Source organism: Aulonocara sp. 'chitande type north' Nkhata Bay, linkage group LG2 (genome assembly GCF_057382095.1).
Source record: "Aulonocara sp. 'chitande type north' Nkhata Bay isolate Kocher_YH1m ecotype deep benthic linkage group LG2, A_spYH_male_GT1.1, whole genome shotgun sequence".
Lineage (NCBI taxonomy): Eukaryota > Metazoa > Chordata > Actinopteri > Cichliformes > Cichlidae > Aulonocara > Aulonocara sp. 'chitande type north' Nkhata Bay.
The window spans coordinates 29414890-29434425 of record NC_141345.1 but is presented as its reverse complement, the minus strand read 5'-3'; the positions used below and the strand labels follow the sequence as shown (position 1 = coordinate 29434425).

Below are 19536 nucleotides of genomic sequence, written 5' to 3'. Positions count from 1 at the left end.
ACACTAAACTCAGTACTAGAAGTTGAGCAGCAGGCCATGGCCTCTCCTTTCCTCTGAGATTATGTGTGCGGATTGGTTAGCGCGAGATCAATGCAGGTGCTGTTCTGTGCAGGTCTGTTTTTGAGATTATAGACAATTTGTTATTGTTTTCAGAGAGATGTGATAGTCAGGCATATTGTGCTACAGCCAATTCTCTGCCAGTTCATCTCCTGTCCAGTGTTACTCTGCCCTCCAAACAAAACACAGACCCCCTGCCTGGAAACTTCCTGGCTGATAATGAGGTGATAAAGGTTGTGGACCTACAAACAGGGTGAATTCCCTGTTTTCATGTTGCCACCACACACGCAAAACCAACAGATACAGGCATGCACACACCTTGTTGATCTTAGCATTGGTTTGACAGTCCTTGGACCTGGTCGTTCTATCATTGTGTGTGAACAGACTTGTTTTTCCTCTGCTGAACGGGAGTGCATATTTTAACTTGTAACAGAACAATGCTGGACCTGAAGGGTTCATTGTTTCTGCCAGGAGGGCCTGGTGGAGGCGGATAAGCCAAAATAACAGTTTGGGAACATTTTGGACTTAAGACAGATGAAATGAAGAAAGAGCATGGATAATGAGCTGGAAAGAATGAAGAAAGCAAAAGCAGGAAAAGTAATTGGAGATCAGAACGCAAAAAAGTGAGTCAGAAAACACTCAGTTTAGCTCTAAGCATGTTCAACTTTGGACTAGTTAACAGTTTTGGAAAGCAGCCATAAGAATTCAAATGTTTTATGTCTGTCAGCAAAAATATGTTATGTAATATATTACACATATTTTTAGTATCATGAAAAAAGCACCACTAACTAGTAAATTCATAGTTTATTCAAATGTAAAGCACAAAAATACAAACTTTTCCAATGATATAAAACAGCCAAACAGTATATATCCATCTGAGTCAGAAATATTTACACACGATTACATTCAAAAGGTTTTCTCTGTAGTTATTGCAGCCATATGCTGAAGTGGTAATTCTCAGAGTTTTCAGCTCTAATTTCTTCTGATCAGTAATTGTTCACAGATTGCAGCCACAGGAAAAATAGCTTAATACAATTTATATATAACTTAACGAGGGCTTTTCTACTTCTTAAACGCTGCTTCGTGCTGCTGGTTGCGTTTGTCCAGTGGTCTCAGACGCCCTGCTGTGTGTCACAGCCCAGCACCTCCAGACGCAGAGCGATGTCTTTGATCCAACCCCGTGGGTGGATTCGGATGTAGCGGGCAAACAGCGGAGGCTCAAAAACATTGATGGCTTCTTCGTCAGGGTCGTCATTTCCTTTGAAGATCTTTGGATGAACAGAGGAAGAAAGAAGAGAAGCGGTAAGTAAACAGTTTGACAGATTCATGCAGAATCGGACACATATCTGCACCTGGTTGTGCATGCCGGCACCCAGAGCATTTTATGCCACTAAAACATCAAAATGCTTTAAATGCCAACACATTTTGGTAACCTCCCTGAAGAAATAAATTAAAGAAGCAGTAAGCATGTTAGTCATTGTAGTTTTATGGACTGTTTTATGTAGGTGAAGTCATAGAGGAAGCTGGAGCCCATCCCAGACTGACAGAGGCCTCATTTTACTGCAAAACTAAACACTAAGCCTACCTTTTCTCTCCGGGCTCTCTCGTCTAACACGCTGCTCCAGGAGTGCCCATCAAGACTGCTGGTGACTGAGAACTCCGTCACCATCATTTGGGTCATCAGTGATCGTGCTCCTTGGGTGATGACTCCTGTGATGCGTCTGACTTTCTCCAAGTCAACCTGCAGCCACTCGTGGGGGTTGTTGTTCTGAGGTAAGAGAGATACATGAGGAAACATGGTTAGATATAAAAGAGAGAGAAAAATGATTAAGTGCAAGTACATTGTGAAATTTAGGAAATTATTATAAATGTCTATGTTCGGAAGAAAAAGGTGGATACATTTAGGAAATACATAAATCTTGAGTCACCCATCATTTTAATGTATTTTTCTTGGAAGATGGGGGAGCTGCTAATTAATTAATTAATTAATTAATTAGCAGCGTCCCCTGGCCTACAAAACACTCTGAAAGTCAGTTAACCTGGCCTGTTTACTTGTTCTGCTTCTTGTTTTGTTTTGAAAGACTCACGTGTCTTGTTATTTCAGTTTGTCTTCTTTGGCTGAGACACCAGTCTCTGCATTTAATGAGTCAACAGATTGTTGGCAACTGTGCAACTAAATCTGATCTGCCACTTTGTTGTTGAGCTGAAGTGGTTTCAAAACACTTCCACTTTGCAATAGCACGGATGATGGTGTAATATGCAGAAAAAGAGATTTCACCAAATGACTTAATGTTGGTGCATTGTTACAGCACCACACCTCTTCAATTCTGTAGCAATGGGACTGAAAACACCTGAATTCAAAGATGAAGAGGTGCAACCTAATGCTTCTGTCCATACTGTGTACGGCTGCCTGAATATTCAGTAAAGACTTTGACCTTTTGAATTTACGTTGAGTTCTTACACGGACTGTGGATTGATCCACTGACCTTCTAGTTACTGGACAAACAGCTTGACCTCTTGGGCTGCAGAAACTCAATATTGTGGTGTGTAATTTAATTGACAGATACCCAACAGAAAAAAAGCATGTTGACAGGATCAATACGTCCAGGCAACATACAATATATAGAAGCCCGGATTGAAACCAGGGCTTAAAAAATCTAACTGAATTTTTGTTTTTGCAACATTTAATCCACCGCTATGCTCAACCACTTAAATCAAAAATACACTATCTATCTATCTATCTATCTATCTATCTATCTATCTATCTATCTATCTATCTATCTATCTATCTATCTATCTATCTATCTATCTATCTATCTATCTATCTATCTATATTTGTGATATTATGTGCAAAAATTAATAAATTAAATTAGTAAAAAAAAACTTTTATGACTAAAAGAAATGGATACATGTTTCTGAATGAAGCAGATAAAGCAAAGAAAGCAAAGAGATGTAGAGATGGCCAAAATGAATACCACACTGCTTCCTCTCCCGTATCACCAGGAAGGAGGAAACTCATAAACTAAGAAAATGCTTTTGGCAATGCGATGCATCATTTTCCACTGACATGACTTTGCTGTGCATGGCCAGACCTACACGAGTGCTTATTGTGAAGACTTTTTTATGTACTTTAAATCCTCCATTCGTCATTCAGGAAACATTTTAGCTGTTTACTGCAGGGAAACGGTTGGCATCAGAAGTCTAAACAGAACTTGAAACTCTGTGCTCTTTATATTAAAACCCAGTCTAAAAATCAGATCTCTCATGCTTACAAAGAAAAGCAAAGAAAATGTGTTTTTTTTTTCAGTATCCTGTGACATATTTGCAGTATTCCTGTTTAGTCTAACCTTAGCACTCACTTCAGGTACTAGCGGAGCCAATCAGGATGTTAAAAAAAGGAAAATATTATCTAATTCGATCAGATCCTTGAAACCTTTTAAAAAGACTGTTCTAGGTAAAAGGTAGCGCGCAGTGGTTGACCTCAGTCCCAACTGATGTGTGTGACCTTTAATAAGCAGCTCAAGAGTTTTCCACAAGGACAAATCACACCTCTCAAGTTCAGTGCTGCGAAGTGTGAAAATGATAACTTCAGACAGAAGATTGAAAGCTTAATAAATGTCATTATGCAAATTACTGCTCTCTCAGTGGTGAAGCTTCTTGAACAGTATAGCTGAGGCACTGATGGTGCTTGCAAAGCTGATCTGTTAATATTTTTGCTGCTTAGAGTAAAACATTTTTTAATATTTCATTTGTATTCCAAGATTAAATGAGATATAAAACAAACTGTCTGGTTTATGGTATCCTCAGTGGGCAGACATATTTTTTCCCAGACATCAGAGTTAAACAGAACTTATGGTTTGTGTGAACTGCACGTCAGACACACTGTAAATGGTCTCCGCTCCACTAACTGTAACATAATCAATATCCTTTTCTCCTCATGTGTAGTTCTGAAATGCTAAATGAAGGCCAGAGTAACTTCCCTGAAAGCCGCCACTTGTTCTTATTCTTTATGTTTATTAAAAATAAGTCAGTGTACAGTTTTCTACAAATTTTGCATATGTGTAATTATGTGTGTGCATGTTCACCATTGGCCTCCAGGCGTTGGCGCCGCCCTCCTGGTGGAGGCGAGCGAGACTTGGTTTCCAGGTACGGAGAAACGAGGAGTGAGATGAGGAAGCGCTGAAGCTGCCATCAGGAATACTCTTCCTCTGGAGTCCGAGAGGGAGAGAGCAGCCTGGCAACGCACATATATCCCACAGATATGATGTAAGCACTTTCACAGTCTATACAGAACTACATTGAGATCATTCTTGTTATTTTTGGTACAACTCACTGTTGAGATCACAGCCCAGCAGCTCCAGCCGGAGAGCGGGCCTCTGCACAACGCGGTAAGGGTGGATCCTGATGTAACGTGCCACGAATGGCGGGGAGAAGAGGTTCTCTTTTACTTTGGAGCTGTCCAGGTTGCCATGAAAGATCTACAACAGAACCACTTTTTAGATCACACTTGGCAGGACGGCATGTTTTAGCAGAACAACCCAGCACTGAAACAACTGCCGCACATTCTCCATACTTTTCTTTCTTTTCCAGACTTGAAATTTGCTTGAGATGAGTAACCAAGTATTTGGTGTCTTACAGCATTTATTTAAGAATGAAACAATTTAATAAAGCCTCCTTTTTAGTTCATTTACTATTTATCCTTGGCTTTTCATTTCTGTGGTGCTTTGACGCAAAATAGAAGCAACTATGAGGAATTGGAAATAATTTTAGCCGTCGACTCAATCAAATATTAAGTAACAGCTTCACAGCAGCAAGTTTCACTTTTCGCTTGAGCTTCTACTCTTCACTTTAACTTTTGGATTCAGTAGAAAGGAATAATGGAGGAAGCGGTTTGTCTTCCTCCAAACATGAAACAGGAAACAGATAGCAGAGCTGCTTTTGCCCTGTGAAATGTTCCATAACACACAATTTCAAACCAGCACACATTAAATGACATCATGCCATATCTGGAACTTCAATAAAAATATAAAAGTGGTCATGTGCTCTCTTTTTTCTGGCGATGTGGGGTTTGCAAATGACATGTGTGGTTTCTAGTTTTGGACTTTTCAAAGCTGCAGTACTAATTTCCAGAAGGGTTAACATTTTAGTGGTGCATGCCACAAAACTGCAGCTGCTGTCCAGTGTAATAATCTTATATTTAGATTTTGTTTTTAAAATCTAGACATGTTTATCGTAACTGGCCTTATTTGTCATTTAAAAAAGCTACAAGTTCCCTTTATAACTGGATTGCTCTGAGTCTTTTTATAATCTTATTGTCATGTTTGTGTGGTGCAATGACAGTCAGGACGCCTGGCTTATTTGAAGTAAAATTTACTTACTTCAAGCCTCATATCAGAAACTGTGGAATTAAATATCACAGGGCAATTTCAACCCTTACTGTAACAGATATTCAGCATGTGGACATACATTGATGTTGCTGGTCTCGTTTCCTCTGTAATTAGTCCAAGTCTCCTGGTCCAGGCTGTAGGAGACAGTGAAGTATGTGATGTAGTGCTCTCTCAGCCTTGACCTCACTCCCTGTGTCTGCACACCATGCATGAGGGTGGGTCTTTGCAGATCAACCTAAAAACACAGACATTGCATTATATTTTCCTGTGCCCTATTTTTGGTTTATATGAGATAACTGATTGATTAAACTGATTTTGACATCATTTTTTAGATCAGTTCAGAACATCATGACTTTACGTAAGTGAAGGAAATAGAGCAGAAACAAAGAAAGCTGCACATCTAACCTGTATCCATGATTGCTTGTTTTTGCCCATCCAGGCATTGATATAACCTGACTGGTCCAGCCTCGCCAGTGCTGGTTCCCAGTAATCTAGACACACGTGAAAACACAGTTATAATCCATCTCGCTGTGGGTAATTTCCGGGCTTTCAGATCTCATAAAGTTTCCTGGTGGCCACCAGAGTGAGTTCTTTTCATTTGTATGTTAAGCCCTTCATCTCCTCTGCGCACACTAAGAGGGATTAAGAGCCTTCTTGGTGTGTTTCCCTGCTGAATTGGACTAAAATAAATAAATATAATAATAACTCTTCCCCTTCTCCTGCTGTCTTACCTATGTGATCTGATGCTGTGATCTGGGAATCTTCAATCTTCCCTGATTTCATCCCCAGCGGCAAAACACATTCTGCATAGCAAAACCAAAAAAATTCCATGCATTACAAGTTTCCACATGCACACAAAAATTACCCATATATTATACAATTTTTAGCATGTTCTGCTGGTACCATCCTTCACCTAAAAACTCAGTCAATACTATTTACAGCAGCATTACTTGGTCAGAGTACATTGCACGTACTTGGGTCATAGACCAGTAGTTTAGCCCTCATGCCAGCCAGCTGATAATCTCCAATAGTGCATTCCACCAGCCAAGTGCCGACCGTGGGTGGTCTCATCTCCACCGTGCCAAATACACCTAGAGGAGGGAGGAATAAATTGGTGAGCAATGCAATACATGAAAAAAGTGTGTTTCATTGCAGGAAAAGCAAACAAAAACGTGTTTAACCCCAACTGGTAAAAAAAGAAAATCTGTTATTTCAGTGGAAGCATCTGTTCATGTGTCATCATATGATGAAGAGCAGTAGAGTCTGGGAGAGTGGAAAAATAAGTATATGAATATGCATATGTATTTACCAGGGAAGAGGTTGTAGACGCCCATACGGTGTTCCTGCTTAGCATGAATAGTGAAAGGCAAACCATGGAAGTGCACAGCATGGATCTCTGTGTCGCTTCCTACGTTCAAAAGGTGCCACCTGACTCGCTGGTACTGGGCTAACAGCAAACCAGGAAGAGTCTCTGCCACATAGCCGTTTATTGCTGAGGATAAACATTGGCATTACTTATTAGAGTGATTACAGCCTAGGCAGGCAGATTTTACATCAGAAATCAATGTGTTAATCTTTACCTGCAAACTTATTGCTGGTGTGGTACCAGGGATCCTCAGCATTGACTTGACAAGGTGGGGCACAGTGTCGCTTCAGGTTCTCCTCCAGGTACCAGCTTTTAGTTTCATCAAAGGTGTGGAAGAGCAGGGAAAACGCCTGGATGCCTGGCTGCGTGTTCTCATTGGGCCGGAGGGTACCAGGCTTACAGATCACAAGTGGACCGATCAGACCTGAGTGAAGGTCCTTCTCCTAGAATATAAAAAAGAATTGTGAATTTTCTCCTACTCAGGTGAATAGTGTTAATGTTGGACATTTTAGTTCCTATCTTAAGATAGGAACAGGGTACAAATGAAGACTTTGCAGACCTTGTCCACAGTGGAGTAATAGGCCCCAGTCTTGCAGTCAAATTCAGAGTCAGTCGGTCCTTGTTTCTTGGTTACTCTCCAGTTATAAGTTCGGGCTTCACCAGGAGGAACGGGCTCTCCTGGCACCCCGGGCGGAGCAGAGGGGGAGCTTGTTTGGGCAGTGCTGGCCCCCTGGCTTCGGTCATAGACTCCGTGAAGGTGAAAGGAGAACGGTCTGGATGCGCTGTTCTTAAAGGTCACCTGGGATTAGACATAGTGAGAAGATGGGTTTAATTAACTAATTAACTGATGACCATTGTTCACATTTATTTCCATATTTCAGCACCAAGTTAGATATCTGCCGAGTCTTGAGGAAACAGTCATTGTTTTACTTTGGTTTGGGTACAGTAGCACTCACAGTAAGGAGATCATTAATCTCAGTTGTGATGACAGGTCCCATGATTCCCAAGTGCTCCTGAAGCTCCCCTCTGTCTTCAGGTAGCAGGAAGTCTTTATCCTTGTAGGCTCGAAACACCACCTTCTTATAATCTGGCAGGAACTTCCTGATCCCTCGACGTATCTCACTAAAAGGAGGGATTGAGTCGAAACTGCCGTTTACACAAATTATATTAAAGATGTATTTTTTTTGGTTTTCAGGTGACATTAGGATTTCACATTTTAATGGGGGAAGTTGGTTGCATAAACACTGGGTGGGCTTTCAAACAGTTTCCTGTCCTCTCTCAGTCTTCAGCTGACCTATTCTTATTACACAAACTTGAGAAAGAAGTCAAAAAGGCCAGAAAACAACAGGAAAAATAAAGGCATAGTGCCACAAATGTTTGACAGTTTCCTAGAATTTCTGCAAGGAAACTTAATTCTTACCCGTTTTCAAAGACCTGTTGTGGTTTTCTGATGCCGTAGTTCCAGATGATCTCCTCTGCAGCAATGTAGTAGTGCCGAGGTCTGACTCCTCCAGAGCGCACGTTTATGTAATCTGCACCAACTGTATCTAATGTGTCATTCGCCTAAAAAACAATTCGAATTTATGTAGTGAGACTCGTGCTATTTAATGTCCTTTACAAATGTGCGTGAGACATACATCCCGGTACCTCATAACTGTAGTCATCATACTCGAAGGACAGATCAATCATTGTGTTTGCAGCAGTGTAGTTGACTTCCACATCAGGCAGATCATGTATGAGTCGCTCTGGCTTGATGCGAATGTGGTTTTGCGGTACTAAGTTTTTATCCATATCTGCTGAATTTTGTAACTCTGCAGCTGAGACCTTGGTGCTCAACAGGGGTTCCCGGTCCAGTATGATCTCGTTGCTCTCTTCAAGTTCTACCACTGTGTCATTCTTCTCGCTTTGCATTTCTCTGCTTTCCTCAGCTTTTGCCTTGGCATCGATGTCAGTCATGTTTTCCACAACTTCTCCAACAATCTCCATTGTAATTTCTTCATCCATTAAATCTTCAGAGCTTATGTCTTCATCTGTCTCATTTCTGTTTGCCTGCCTTCTCTGTCTCTGTCTTTCTCCATGCTCTGTCTGATTCTCAGAAGCTGCCCTCTCTCCATCTCTGTCTAATTCTTTCAAGACATCCAGTGGGATTTCACTCTCAGAGGGAGCTTTCCCCCCTTTCAGCGATGCTATGTTCACTTTCCTCAGGCGGCATCTCGGTCCAGTTCCTTCAGTTTGAGCAGTGGTGTTAAGTGACTGAGTACTGTTTTGAGCCCGGGCTTTCTTGCACACTCGAACCAACACTGTGTGATTTTCAGGTCTCAAACCTCTTGGCAGGAAGTCTATTTTATCAATATAGTCAGAGAGATCGTCATCCCTGTCTCCATTCCCGCAGGGACGAACGGTGTAGTGGATGCTCATCCCGCGGTTCTTGAGGCTGCTGTCAAAGGCACTGATCTCCCACTCACCTACAAGAGGGGAAAAGTGTGTGTGCGATACAAAGTAAAACATCCACTTTGCACACAAGCCAAACAACCTTTGTGTGCCCTGTATAACTGCCTTGATACGCATTGTTAAAAAAGCAGCGCTCTCCAGATTGTTACATCCCTGATTACAGTGTCTTTACTGTGTCTGTGTCACTTAGGGGTGGAAATAGGGTACCAGAGTCACACAACAATAAAAAACCAAGACTCCAGAGTTGCCTAAAGTTTGAATCCACCCACCAAACAATATTTAACAAATGAATTTGTTCCTGCAATTACAACAGCTGACTCTCTCTGCAGATGTTGGCCTATGACCTTACCAATAAGCTCCGTCTCCATGGGAAGAGTTATAGCAGTCATGGGAAATAGGGTGAGGACAGACTGGTAGAGGCCTTGGTACTGAAACATGTTTCCAGTGAAGTAGACGGAGAGGAAGTCACTCTGGGTGCCCACACTGGCAACGTGCCAGAAGGTCACATCAGTCTGACACATCACAAACTGACGCCTGCTGAACATGATGCCATTTACACCTGAAAGGAATTAAGCAAATCAAATGATTTATTTTTCAACTTCTGATGATTATTTTATATTTTGTGTTCAAAAGTGGCTTTCATTTCAGTAACAACCACCGAAAAGAAGTAAACGTAACTCACTGTAAATGACATTTGAGTTGTAGAAGTCGGGCTCCGTGGTGTTGAAGGACTTTTGAGTGGACTTCCGCATGTTTTCATCAAAGTACCAACTCCTGTTCTCATCAAATATGGCGAATATCAAGCTGAACTTCTTATCTGGTCCCAACTGCATGCAAAAACAGGATTCAGCAAAACACAGAGCAAGCTGCAATGTTACGTCAGTGCACATTAACGGTTGTGGCTGCAGCTTGAAAACATTAACATTCTCCTAACCAGTCGTCCTCTGAAATCGATGGCGTCATACTTGCAGATGAGCAGGGTGCCCACCAGCCCAGAGGCCAAGTCCCTCTCTGGGGAGACAGTGCTTTGATACAGCTGGGTCAAACACGTGGGGTCTCCTTCCAAGGGCCCATCATCTGTTGTTAGCCTCCAAATGTAGCCAAACGTCTTGTTGGGGGGCACACCCATTGAGTGCAGGTCACTCTCTGCAGCTGTTTGGTTAGATTTGAAAAGACTTTGTGAATGAAATCATTAGGCGTTAATAAAGATAATCAATCAGATGTTAGAGTCTGTCATTTTGGTGACAGGGACTAATCAAAAACAGTCACGTTTAACTTGTCAATTTTAAAGGTGCTGTGTTTAAAACTGTCATTTATTTCTTGACTTTATCTGTGTGCTTTTCGGATCAGTAATCTGCTACTGCAGGGATTATATTTACAGATTAAAAGTGGGGAAATTACCTTAAACAGTGTGAGAAACCTTAAAAATGCTACCTCGCAATGACTAAAATTAACTTTTCGATGTCTGACAAAACCACTCAAAACTGAGAGACAATCATTTTGTCTCTTTAGCTTACCATTTGTGGATCTTTGCAGCGGAAAGATCTTGGTAAGGCCGTTGGGGTAGATGTTGAAAGGGCGACTGGCCAGGTTCTTAAAGGTGATCTGCAAAATATTAAAGCCATTCAAAGGTAGGTTCACCTCTCAGTCTGGTGTGATTCTGATAGTTTTTGCTTAAATTTAAGGATGCAAAACTCTGAAATGTTATTCACTCACATGGAACTGATCATTGACTTTTCCTTTCAGAATCGGGCCGAGGAGTGGGCTGTCAGGGTCTTTCCGCTGAGTGAAAGATCCATCTGTGTATTCCACATACACGACCTTTTTATACTGGTAGCTGAGGTGGTGTGAAGCTGAAGGCAAATATCTGGACTGGAACTCACTGATGAAGCAAAGAGAAAACAAACATTGAGTTAAACAAGTGTCGCTCTGTTTTTCTTCTGCTATTCTGCTATGATTCCTCTCAGTACCTGTCAGAGGGTTTGAGATGAGGAGCGTAGTTCCAGGTGACCTCTTCAGCAGCAATATAATGCACCCAGGTTTTGGACTCCTGTCCTCTGAGGCTTCTGACTTGCAGTTGTGTATTCTTTGGTTTAACGTTGATCACGTTGAACAAATCGCCATCGTCGAAGTTCTCGTCGCTGTAGTCCTCCTCGTGTTTGACTTGACGCCGGTTGGGCGCTGGAGGAGTAACGACCTCGGGGCATTTTTTCTCCACTGTGAACAATGCGTTCATGCCATCTGGGGCAAGCAGACGTGCACAATGAAAATAAAGACTCGCAAAACAACAAAATGAATAAAATGTTCTGGTTCCGGAATCTTGGTCTTTCTTACCATGTCGGTGAGCATGTATTTTGCAGCTGATTAGAAAGCTGCCGATGGTGTGAGGTCTCATTTCTGCGGTGATAAAGCTCATGGGGGTTACCTCCACGGTGACTTTACGATGGTTCAATATCTGAAGAAAAAAAAGCAAACAAAGGCAGTGTAGTGCACATTTAAGATCACGTTTAAAAATCTAACATCACCTAACTCTTAGAAAGAAAACACGTATCCCAAAATGCTTTGCTGTGACAAACACGGTTTAATGAGCTTTATTATATATCTGTTGCACTGTTTCTGAAGCCAAACTGAGTGTAGTGTTGTATAGAAAAGTAATAAGCAATAATAAGGAAGCAGCACATATTCCTTAATCTAAGTGTATTCTTATTACATATACATGTTCCTGCCCTTCCAGAATGAAACATTAGATTACCGTCAAAGAATGATCCTGAAACTGAATGGAGTGGATTTCTGGAGCTGTGCTCATGCCTATCAGATGCCAGAACACAGGATTTCGGCCCTGACACATTGTCAACCCTACACACAAAAACACAGAAACAGAGAGAGTGGGTAAGGCAGAATAAAATGCGACCAAATTCCTGTGACGACCAAATACAAAGCAGCCACTGATAAGCTGTGCCCGCACAGTGTTAGCGGCAATTAACATTACAGCATGACTTTCTCGCTGTAATGTTAAGTGATTTCTGTTCTGAGTCGGGCTCTTTGATTACCAGGTAACGTTGAGTTAACAAAGCCATTGATGGTGTGGTATTCCTTCTTGCCGTTGCTCCTTTTGAACTTCTCTCTGCTCACCCTCTCTCCAACCTCTCCATACCAGCTTTTGGTCTCATCAAACACTGCAAAAAAAAGGACGAACGCCGGATATCTCCTCTCCTCGTCTTCTGTGAAGGCACCTGAAGGAAGACAGGCATAATTCACACGATGCAGGATGCGATAAAAGGATCCCATCGAGTACATTTCCACAATTCCTTACACCTCTTTGAAATTCTCTTTCCAGTCCACTGCTTTTATCTCCATGCAGTGCTATCATAACTATACCTCTAATTGAAACATAACAGAGTCAGAGTAGTTAAAGCTAGATGATGCTCTGATTAAGACGGCCTTATTTCTTTCTTTTTATGTTTTTGATTTTTGATAGTATGTGTTTATGGAAAATACCAACAGAAAGATGAATCAGTAGCATTCTTACTTGCTTTACAGATAAGCAGAGCACCAATGAGTCCTGAGTTAAGGTCTCTGACTGTATCGACTCGTGATGTGTATGAGTAGGTGAGGCAATCGGGGTCGCTGGTGGTGGGGCCGTCTTTAGGGCTGATGTCCCACACATACTCATAGTATCCTCCAGGAGAGACGGCATCATCTTCCTTCTCCTGGCCTGCTGTGGAGTCATCATACCCAGCTCCTGGAAAGAAACCACATGTAATCACTTTGTGACTCATCTGTACCCTTCAAGCAGTAGAAAGAATTGAAAGCAGAAAATACACTCTCTAGCCACTCTGTCTTAAAACTCTAATCAGCCAATCCCATGACAGTAAATCAGCGCATCATTTAGGCATGTAGATAGGTAGTCAAGATGATGTGCTAAAGTTCGTCTTGGGCCAGAACCATGTCACAAAACTCAAATAATCTCAACTGGTTCATTGGACACAACATTGAGTCTGCTGTACTCAAAATGCTTCCAAAGTCACCAAATATCCAATAGAGCGGATGTGGTGGAACGGGAGATTCACATCGTGGATGTGCCACCGACAAATCTGCAGTAACTGTGTGATGCTATCAAGTCAATGTGGACTAAAATCTCTGAGGAATGTTTCCAGCACCTTACTGAGTCTGTGACATGTTGAATGAAGCCAATTCTGAAGACACAAAGAGGTTCTAACCCATTACTAGCGAGGTGTAGCTAATAGAGTGGTTGATGAGTGGCGGCTTGTGGTGACGCTGAAGTGATTGGATCTGCTTCATCAAATCCCGTTCCTGGACATGGCAGAAGCTGCTTTTCAGATTAGGATAAGCGCAGTTATAGGAATCTATCCTTTGGTGGTAAGACATGAACTGCTTACAGAAACTGACTGCATTAGATCCATGGCAGCATTAATCTGTAGGGGGGTTATTAACACTAAGAACCTTCTTAAGTCAGTGATATTCAGCTATATCCTTGACGGTTGGGTAGTGTTGAAGATGAAAGAAGTTTAAAGACTGACTGTTTGGCTCTCACAGGCAGTGCAATATCTGCACACGCAAGATAATGAAAACCGTTTCTCTTGGTAATTTCTAAGGAATGAGGTGGCAACTGTTATTTCCTGAGTTCTGTATAACTTAGGAAACCGTTTTCATGATCAAACCATTAATAAGCCTTAACAAGCAGTTTTTTTGGGTACATTTTGATTCGGATAACATATTTTCAGACTCAAGCAAAACCGGAAAAGTGTTGATCTCAGCCAAAGTAGTACTGGAAAGCAAGGATCTGGGCTTTTCTTTTTTTGTGAATGAACGTTATGTTTAAACAGACATGAGTCAGAAAGCTGAGTCAAGTTCTTGCTAGCTGCTTGGTGAGGAAGAACAGAATCCTACTGAGTAAGGTTCACCTTGTGAGTAAGTTTATGAGTGAAAGCAAGACAAATTCTTTCCATTCTGTTACTCCAACCTTCAGATTGTTTCCAGTAGGTGATCCCCACAGGGCTGATACTGTAGGGCTGAGAGGCTAGGTTTTTGAAGTGGACCACCACCGTTTCACCAGCCTGTGTGACGATCACAGGGCCTTGAATCCCTGCAAGAAAATTACATCTTTTTTTTTTTTTTAAGAATTCAAACAATTCAGGCAAAAAAAAGTTGAATTTGTTTCTTTCTTTTTTTTTCAAACCACTCAGAAAAATTGTCTGACTGTCCTTGGATGTTAATATAACATTCAAAAAATGTGGTATGATACAAGCACTTATGGATTTTTTTTTATTGATTATTGAAAATATGTACAAGGAGACTTACCTGTCCATGCTGGTCTTGGCTTGGGAACAGTGTATGTAGAGTCCGTATACTCCCTATAAATTGCTTTGATGTATTTTTGCGGAATGTCCTTGGATGTCCTTCTTAAAGATAAAAACACGCATAAAATTATGAAGAGAAACTTATGAGAAAACTGACTTAAAATATCCTTATTAGCTCTTCCTTAATAAAACTGCATTTAATTTACTTCTAGTAATTCAAAAGTAATTTAAAGAAACAAAACAAAAAAATTACATAAAGAAAAGCTAAAAACATAAGAGCAAAACTAACCTAACTGACTGGACACAGATTTTTCTGAAGCTAAGTCTTCTTCTTCATTTGGAAACATAATCATCACAATTATTTACCAACCGAACAGACTGCTCGTGATTTCATTTGTCTAAATCAGACTTATGTTTAAGAAAGAGTTTACCTTTGTTCAGTTGTTGGGTGAGGCTCGTAGTCCCAGCCGATTTCTACAGCTGCTATATAATACTCTCTTACAGTAGCACCTGGCTGCTGCGCTTGCTCGATGGAGGAGCAGAGGAGAGGCAGCAGAAGCGCGAGTGTCGCTCTCATCGCTGCGTGCGCACTTGTCGGCTCCATGGCGTCCCGGGTCGAACACTGCCACGGCTCTGGTGCGCCTTCCGTGGGCTGAGATATTTAAAGGGAGGAGGGCGGAGAGGGGCCAAGTCACTGAGAGGTTCAAGCACGCGGGGGATCTGTGGTGGCTGGGGAGTGTGTGAGTGAGATTGCGCGCTCTGCTGTGGTAACATTACATGACAGTGTTCCAGGAAAGAGATTTATCTAACTTTGCTACACCATGTGGCGCCCAGAGTCAGAAAGTTACCCCGAGTCACACATTCTTAAATACTTGTAATTAAGGAGCTTTTTTCATACACACACTCACTCGTACATTCAGCAACAGTTTTCCATGTTGGAAACATTATTGATAAATAATTATGAAACACAAGCCAAATATCCCAGTTTTACAAACGTTCATATATACTCATAATGGACATCAATTGTATTTTGGGGCTTTTCATGATTTCTTTAAACAGTTTTTTGTTTGTTTTCTTTAAGGTTGGAACGATTGTACTGCAGATTCGTTAATCACAAGAATCGGGTGCACAAGTTTGACTTTTTGGGGGATTTTTCCTAATCCACACAGTGTCGAAAGTACACAGACGGACACACACCGCCTCTGACATTTGGTTAAAAGTGTAAGTCGCACATTAACTGATGCTTTTGGAAGTTTTTGGCATAATTCTGGCTGGATATTTGAACACTCATTTCGGCAGAATTCATGCCAACTCATTGCTTTCCTGAATTTAAGCATAGTCTGCAAATCTTTGGCAGAGTTGAGCTCAGGGCTTTAGGAAGTGCATTCCAAAAGTCTAATGTTAGCCTGCTTTATCCATTCCAAAACCAGCTTTGATTTATGTTTGGGAACACTGTCCTGTTGAAATACCCAGTTGTGTTCAAGATATCTAGATTTTTATTTGAGTTATGGCTCCCGCTTCATTGTTTCATCCACTGTGCAATGCACCACTGCCACTGGCAGCAGAACGGCCTCAGAGCATGATGCTACCACCACCATGCTCGACAGCTCAGACAGTGCTGTCAGGTTTGAATGCATCACCTTTACTCTTCCAAACAGACCGCTTGTCATTGTAGCCCAACAGCTCAATCTTTGTTTCGTCTAACTAAAGAATTTTCTCCAGAAGGTGTTTTAACTTTTCCATGTAGGCAGCTGCAAATTTCAGTTGAACTTGAAGGTGTTGATTTTGAAGGAAGGGCTTCTGTCTCAGTTGGTACCCTCTCAGTCTCAAAGAGCACAGGCTGTTATTCAGCTTATTTATAAAGAGCAAATATTGATGAATAACAGGTAAGTGGAGTGGAATTGGAATAGCAATGCTTTTAACATACCTTGCAAGTATTGGGTTGAACCATTTTTGCCTTCAACACAGCCTTAATTCTTCACAACATAGATTCATCAAGGTACTAGAAAAATTCTTCAGAGATTTTGGTCCAAATTGACATAATAGCATCACACGGTGGCTGCAGATGTGTGGTTCCACATCCATGATGTGAATCTGCCATTGCGCCACATCCCAAAGGAACTCTATTGGACTCAGATCTGGTGACTGTGGAGGCCACTTGAGTACACAGTCATATTCAAGAAACCAGTTTGAGCAATGTTAGATGGTGTGTTAACTTGTTGGAAGAAGCCATCTGAAATTGGAATGGGCATGGTCATCAATACTTGTCATCTCTTTTCCAGATCATTCCCTATACTCCCCACAGATGTTTGTGCAAAAAAACCCACTAGATCAGCAGTTCATAAAATACTCCAACAACCGTCACAACGGCACTTAGCTAACCTTTCTTCCCCATCTGATGATCCCTTAAAACTTCAGCAGGTTGTCTTCCTCATGTCTTTGTGCCTAAAAGCATTGAGCTGTTGCCATGGAATTTGTCAATATTTAATGAGCAGTTGAACAGGTTTACCTAATGAAGAGGTTGGTAAGTGTATACTTGACTATTTGAAAATAGCATTCACCAATGGACCGCCTGCATTTACAACTTTATAAAAAGAAAGAAAAAAACAGAAGCAAGAAGAGTTTTGCTATTAACGTGCCTTAATGGGTTTCCAATGTTTAATAGCCAAACAATAGAAATAAATGAATACCTGCATTATGAAACTGTGCCTCTACAAGAAATTATCACTACACACCTTTCACCAATATATCCCTTCATACGTTCTTCATGCACTGTGTAGTGTTTACAAAAATGTCAAAGAGACAGAAAAGAAATATTTTCCAGGGTGTGTTGGTTGGTTGTTGATGCTGTATGAAACTATTGTGTAATATAATACCATTCACTCTGCACAGATACCACTTAGTTTCAATACAAGATATTAAAAGATTCAATTACTGTATGCCCTGGATGGTCGATACTTAACCAACCAAGAAAAGAATTTTCCACCTTCCTCTCCAAAGGTGTCTTTGAGAGGCTTTACTGTCACCTTGTGGTCAAAAAGAATAAGTACTGAAAACCTTCCCATTTTACAGTTTTTTCTGAATGCTTAAACCCTAACTGTGATTCCTGTAGCACAATCTCTAAAACTATTCAGACTTATAGCAAAACCACTCACTGAGTTTGCAAAACTAAAAGCACAAAAACTGCTTTGCACTCAGTTTGCAATTTTGTAACACACACTTTGCAAAACTGTAGGCACAATTCACTGCACAACACTCAATTACCAAATTTCCAACACACTCCTAGCAAAAGTATACACATGTATGGCTATCATTAACACTAATTTTCCAACTGTCTGGCACACTTTCACATGTGAAAACTTTTTTAGATAATTAGTTCACTTTGCAATCAGCCTAAGCACTATAATACAGGTAAGCTGTGTGTGCGGAGTACAATGGAGGGAGCAGAAAGAGTGAGAAGTAGAGGAGGCCGAGGAAGAGGACGTGGAGGTGAAGAAGTAGGATGAAGAGGACGACAAGGACAAGGAGGAGCAAGAGGAAGACGAGGAGGGGGGAGAGGAAGGGTAGGAAGAGTAAGAAATAGAATTGCTGATGACATCAGAGCTACAATAGTGGACCATGTCATCAACCGTGGAATGACCCTGAGGGAAGCTGGCCAAGGGGTCCAGCCTAACTCGAGCCGCTACACTGTAGCAAGTACCATAGGGACATCTTGAAATGAGAATTGGTTAGTACAGTCACTTCGCACAAAGATTTGTAGCACTGCCATATGCCAATGAGAAACACACCAATACCATTGATGTAAAAATACTGAAATTGTTACTTTACAGAATTGCCAATTGCCAATAAATTAGCCAATAGTTACAAAAAATGTGCTTAAGCAATCAGGAAAAACTGTAAGCACATTTTTTGTAACTATTGGCTAATTTTGCAAAACTCTTCACACAAATAAGAAAACCTGTCACCCAATAATCAAAACATTGTAGTTCTCTTGCAAAAGCAAACACAGCTAGATTAACTCTTCACACCTTCGTAAAAATGGTGTTTCCGTATCAAACAGTACACACAAGCCATCATCTACTAAGCACACAATGTGCAAACTGCACACTGATGGTATGAATACAAAACACATCTGACTTTTGCTTTCTCTGTGCACAAGGTAGGCTATGTCAGTTTGAGCTCATACTTCTGTCATAGATCCATAAGCATAGAGGGATCCAAACTTCAAATACTGGTGTTTATTCAAACACATCAAAACAAACACAAGTGTTTATTTCCAAGTATAGGATTATTTGCAATCGCCATAATGACTATATGGGTTACTTGGTCTGCAGTGAACATGCTTCCTCTGCCCCAGCATCTGGTCATCTAGCAATTCTGTAAAGTAACAATTTCAGTATTTTTACATCAATGGTATTGGTGTGTTTCTCATTGGCATATGGCAGTGCTACAAATCTTTGTGCGAAGTGACTGTACTAACCGATTCTCATTTCAAGATGTCCTTATGGTGCTTGCTACAGTGTAGCGGCTCGAGTTAGGCTGGACCCGTTGGCCAGCTACCCTCAGGGTCTTTCCACGGTTGATTACATGGTCCACTATTGTAGCTCTGATGTCATCGGCAATTCTATTTCTTACTCTTCCTACCCTTCCTCTCCCCCCTCCTCATCTTCCTCTTGCTCCTCCTTGTCCTTGTCGTCCTCTTCATCCTACTTCTTCACCTCCACGTCCTCTTCTTCTCACTCTTTCTGCTCCCTCCATTGTACTCCGCACACACAGCTTACCTGTATTATAGTGCTTAGGCTGATTGCAAAGTGAACTAATTATCTAAAAAAGTTTTCACATGTGACAGTGTGCCAGACAGTTGGCAAATTAGTGTTAATGATAGCCATACATGTGTATACTTTTGCTAGGAGTGTGTTGGAAATTTGGTAATTGAGTGTTGTGCAGTGAATTG

General features: G+C 41.2%; 1 protein-coding gene across 2 annotated transcripts; it reads right to left on the bottom strand.

The window, feature by feature from the left end:
- Positions 1-846: 846 nt before the first annotated feature.
- f8 (coagulation factor VIII, procoagulant component) lies at positions 847-15222 on the bottom strand. 2 transcript variants are annotated; one of them, XM_086258080.1, is made up of 27 exons: positions 15014-15222; positions 14584-14684; positions 14246-14368; positions 12791-13003; positions 12312-12494; positions 12014-12117; positions 11596-11716; positions 11232-11502; positions 10978-11143; positions 10779-10866; positions 10196-10413; positions 9944-10088; positions 9611-9820; positions 8458-9275; positions 8231-8373; positions 7767-7932; positions 7370-7609; positions 7025-7253; positions 6754-6936; positions 6419-6535; positions 6176-6247; positions 5850-5935; positions 5524-5679; positions 4391-4535; positions 4143-4291; positions 1643-1825; positions 847-1325 (listed from the first exon to the last, which is right to left on the bottom strand). In XM_086258080.1, the coding sequence occupies exons 1-27, from the start codon at positions 15184-15186 to the stop codon at positions 1170-1172; spliced, it is 4959 nt and encodes a 1652-aa protein (XP_086114206.1). In that variant the 5' UTR covers positions 15187-15222; the 3' UTR covers positions 847-1169. The 2 variants fall into 2 exon arrangements, with proteins under 2 accessions (XP_086114206.1, XP_086114214.1); XM_086258088.1 differs by having other exon boundaries at positions 14584-14681.
- Between the last annotated feature and the right edge of the window lie 4314 nt (positions 15223-19536).

Excerpts from the sequence above, each read along its gene's own strand:
- f8 (XM_086258080.1), bottom strand. The coding sequence starts at position 15,186 with ATGGAGCCGACAAGTGCGCACGCAGCGATGAGAGCGACACTCGCGCTT. Across the intron at positions 14,369-14,583 it reads GCCAAGACCAGCATGGACAG|GGATTCAAGGCCCTGTGATC; the intron begins GTAAGTCTCCTT and ends ATTTTCTTGCAG. Across the intron at positions 5,936-6,175 it reads CACAGCATCAGATCACATAG|ATTACTGGGAACCAGCACTG; the intron begins GTAAGACAGCAG and ends ACGTGTGTCTAG.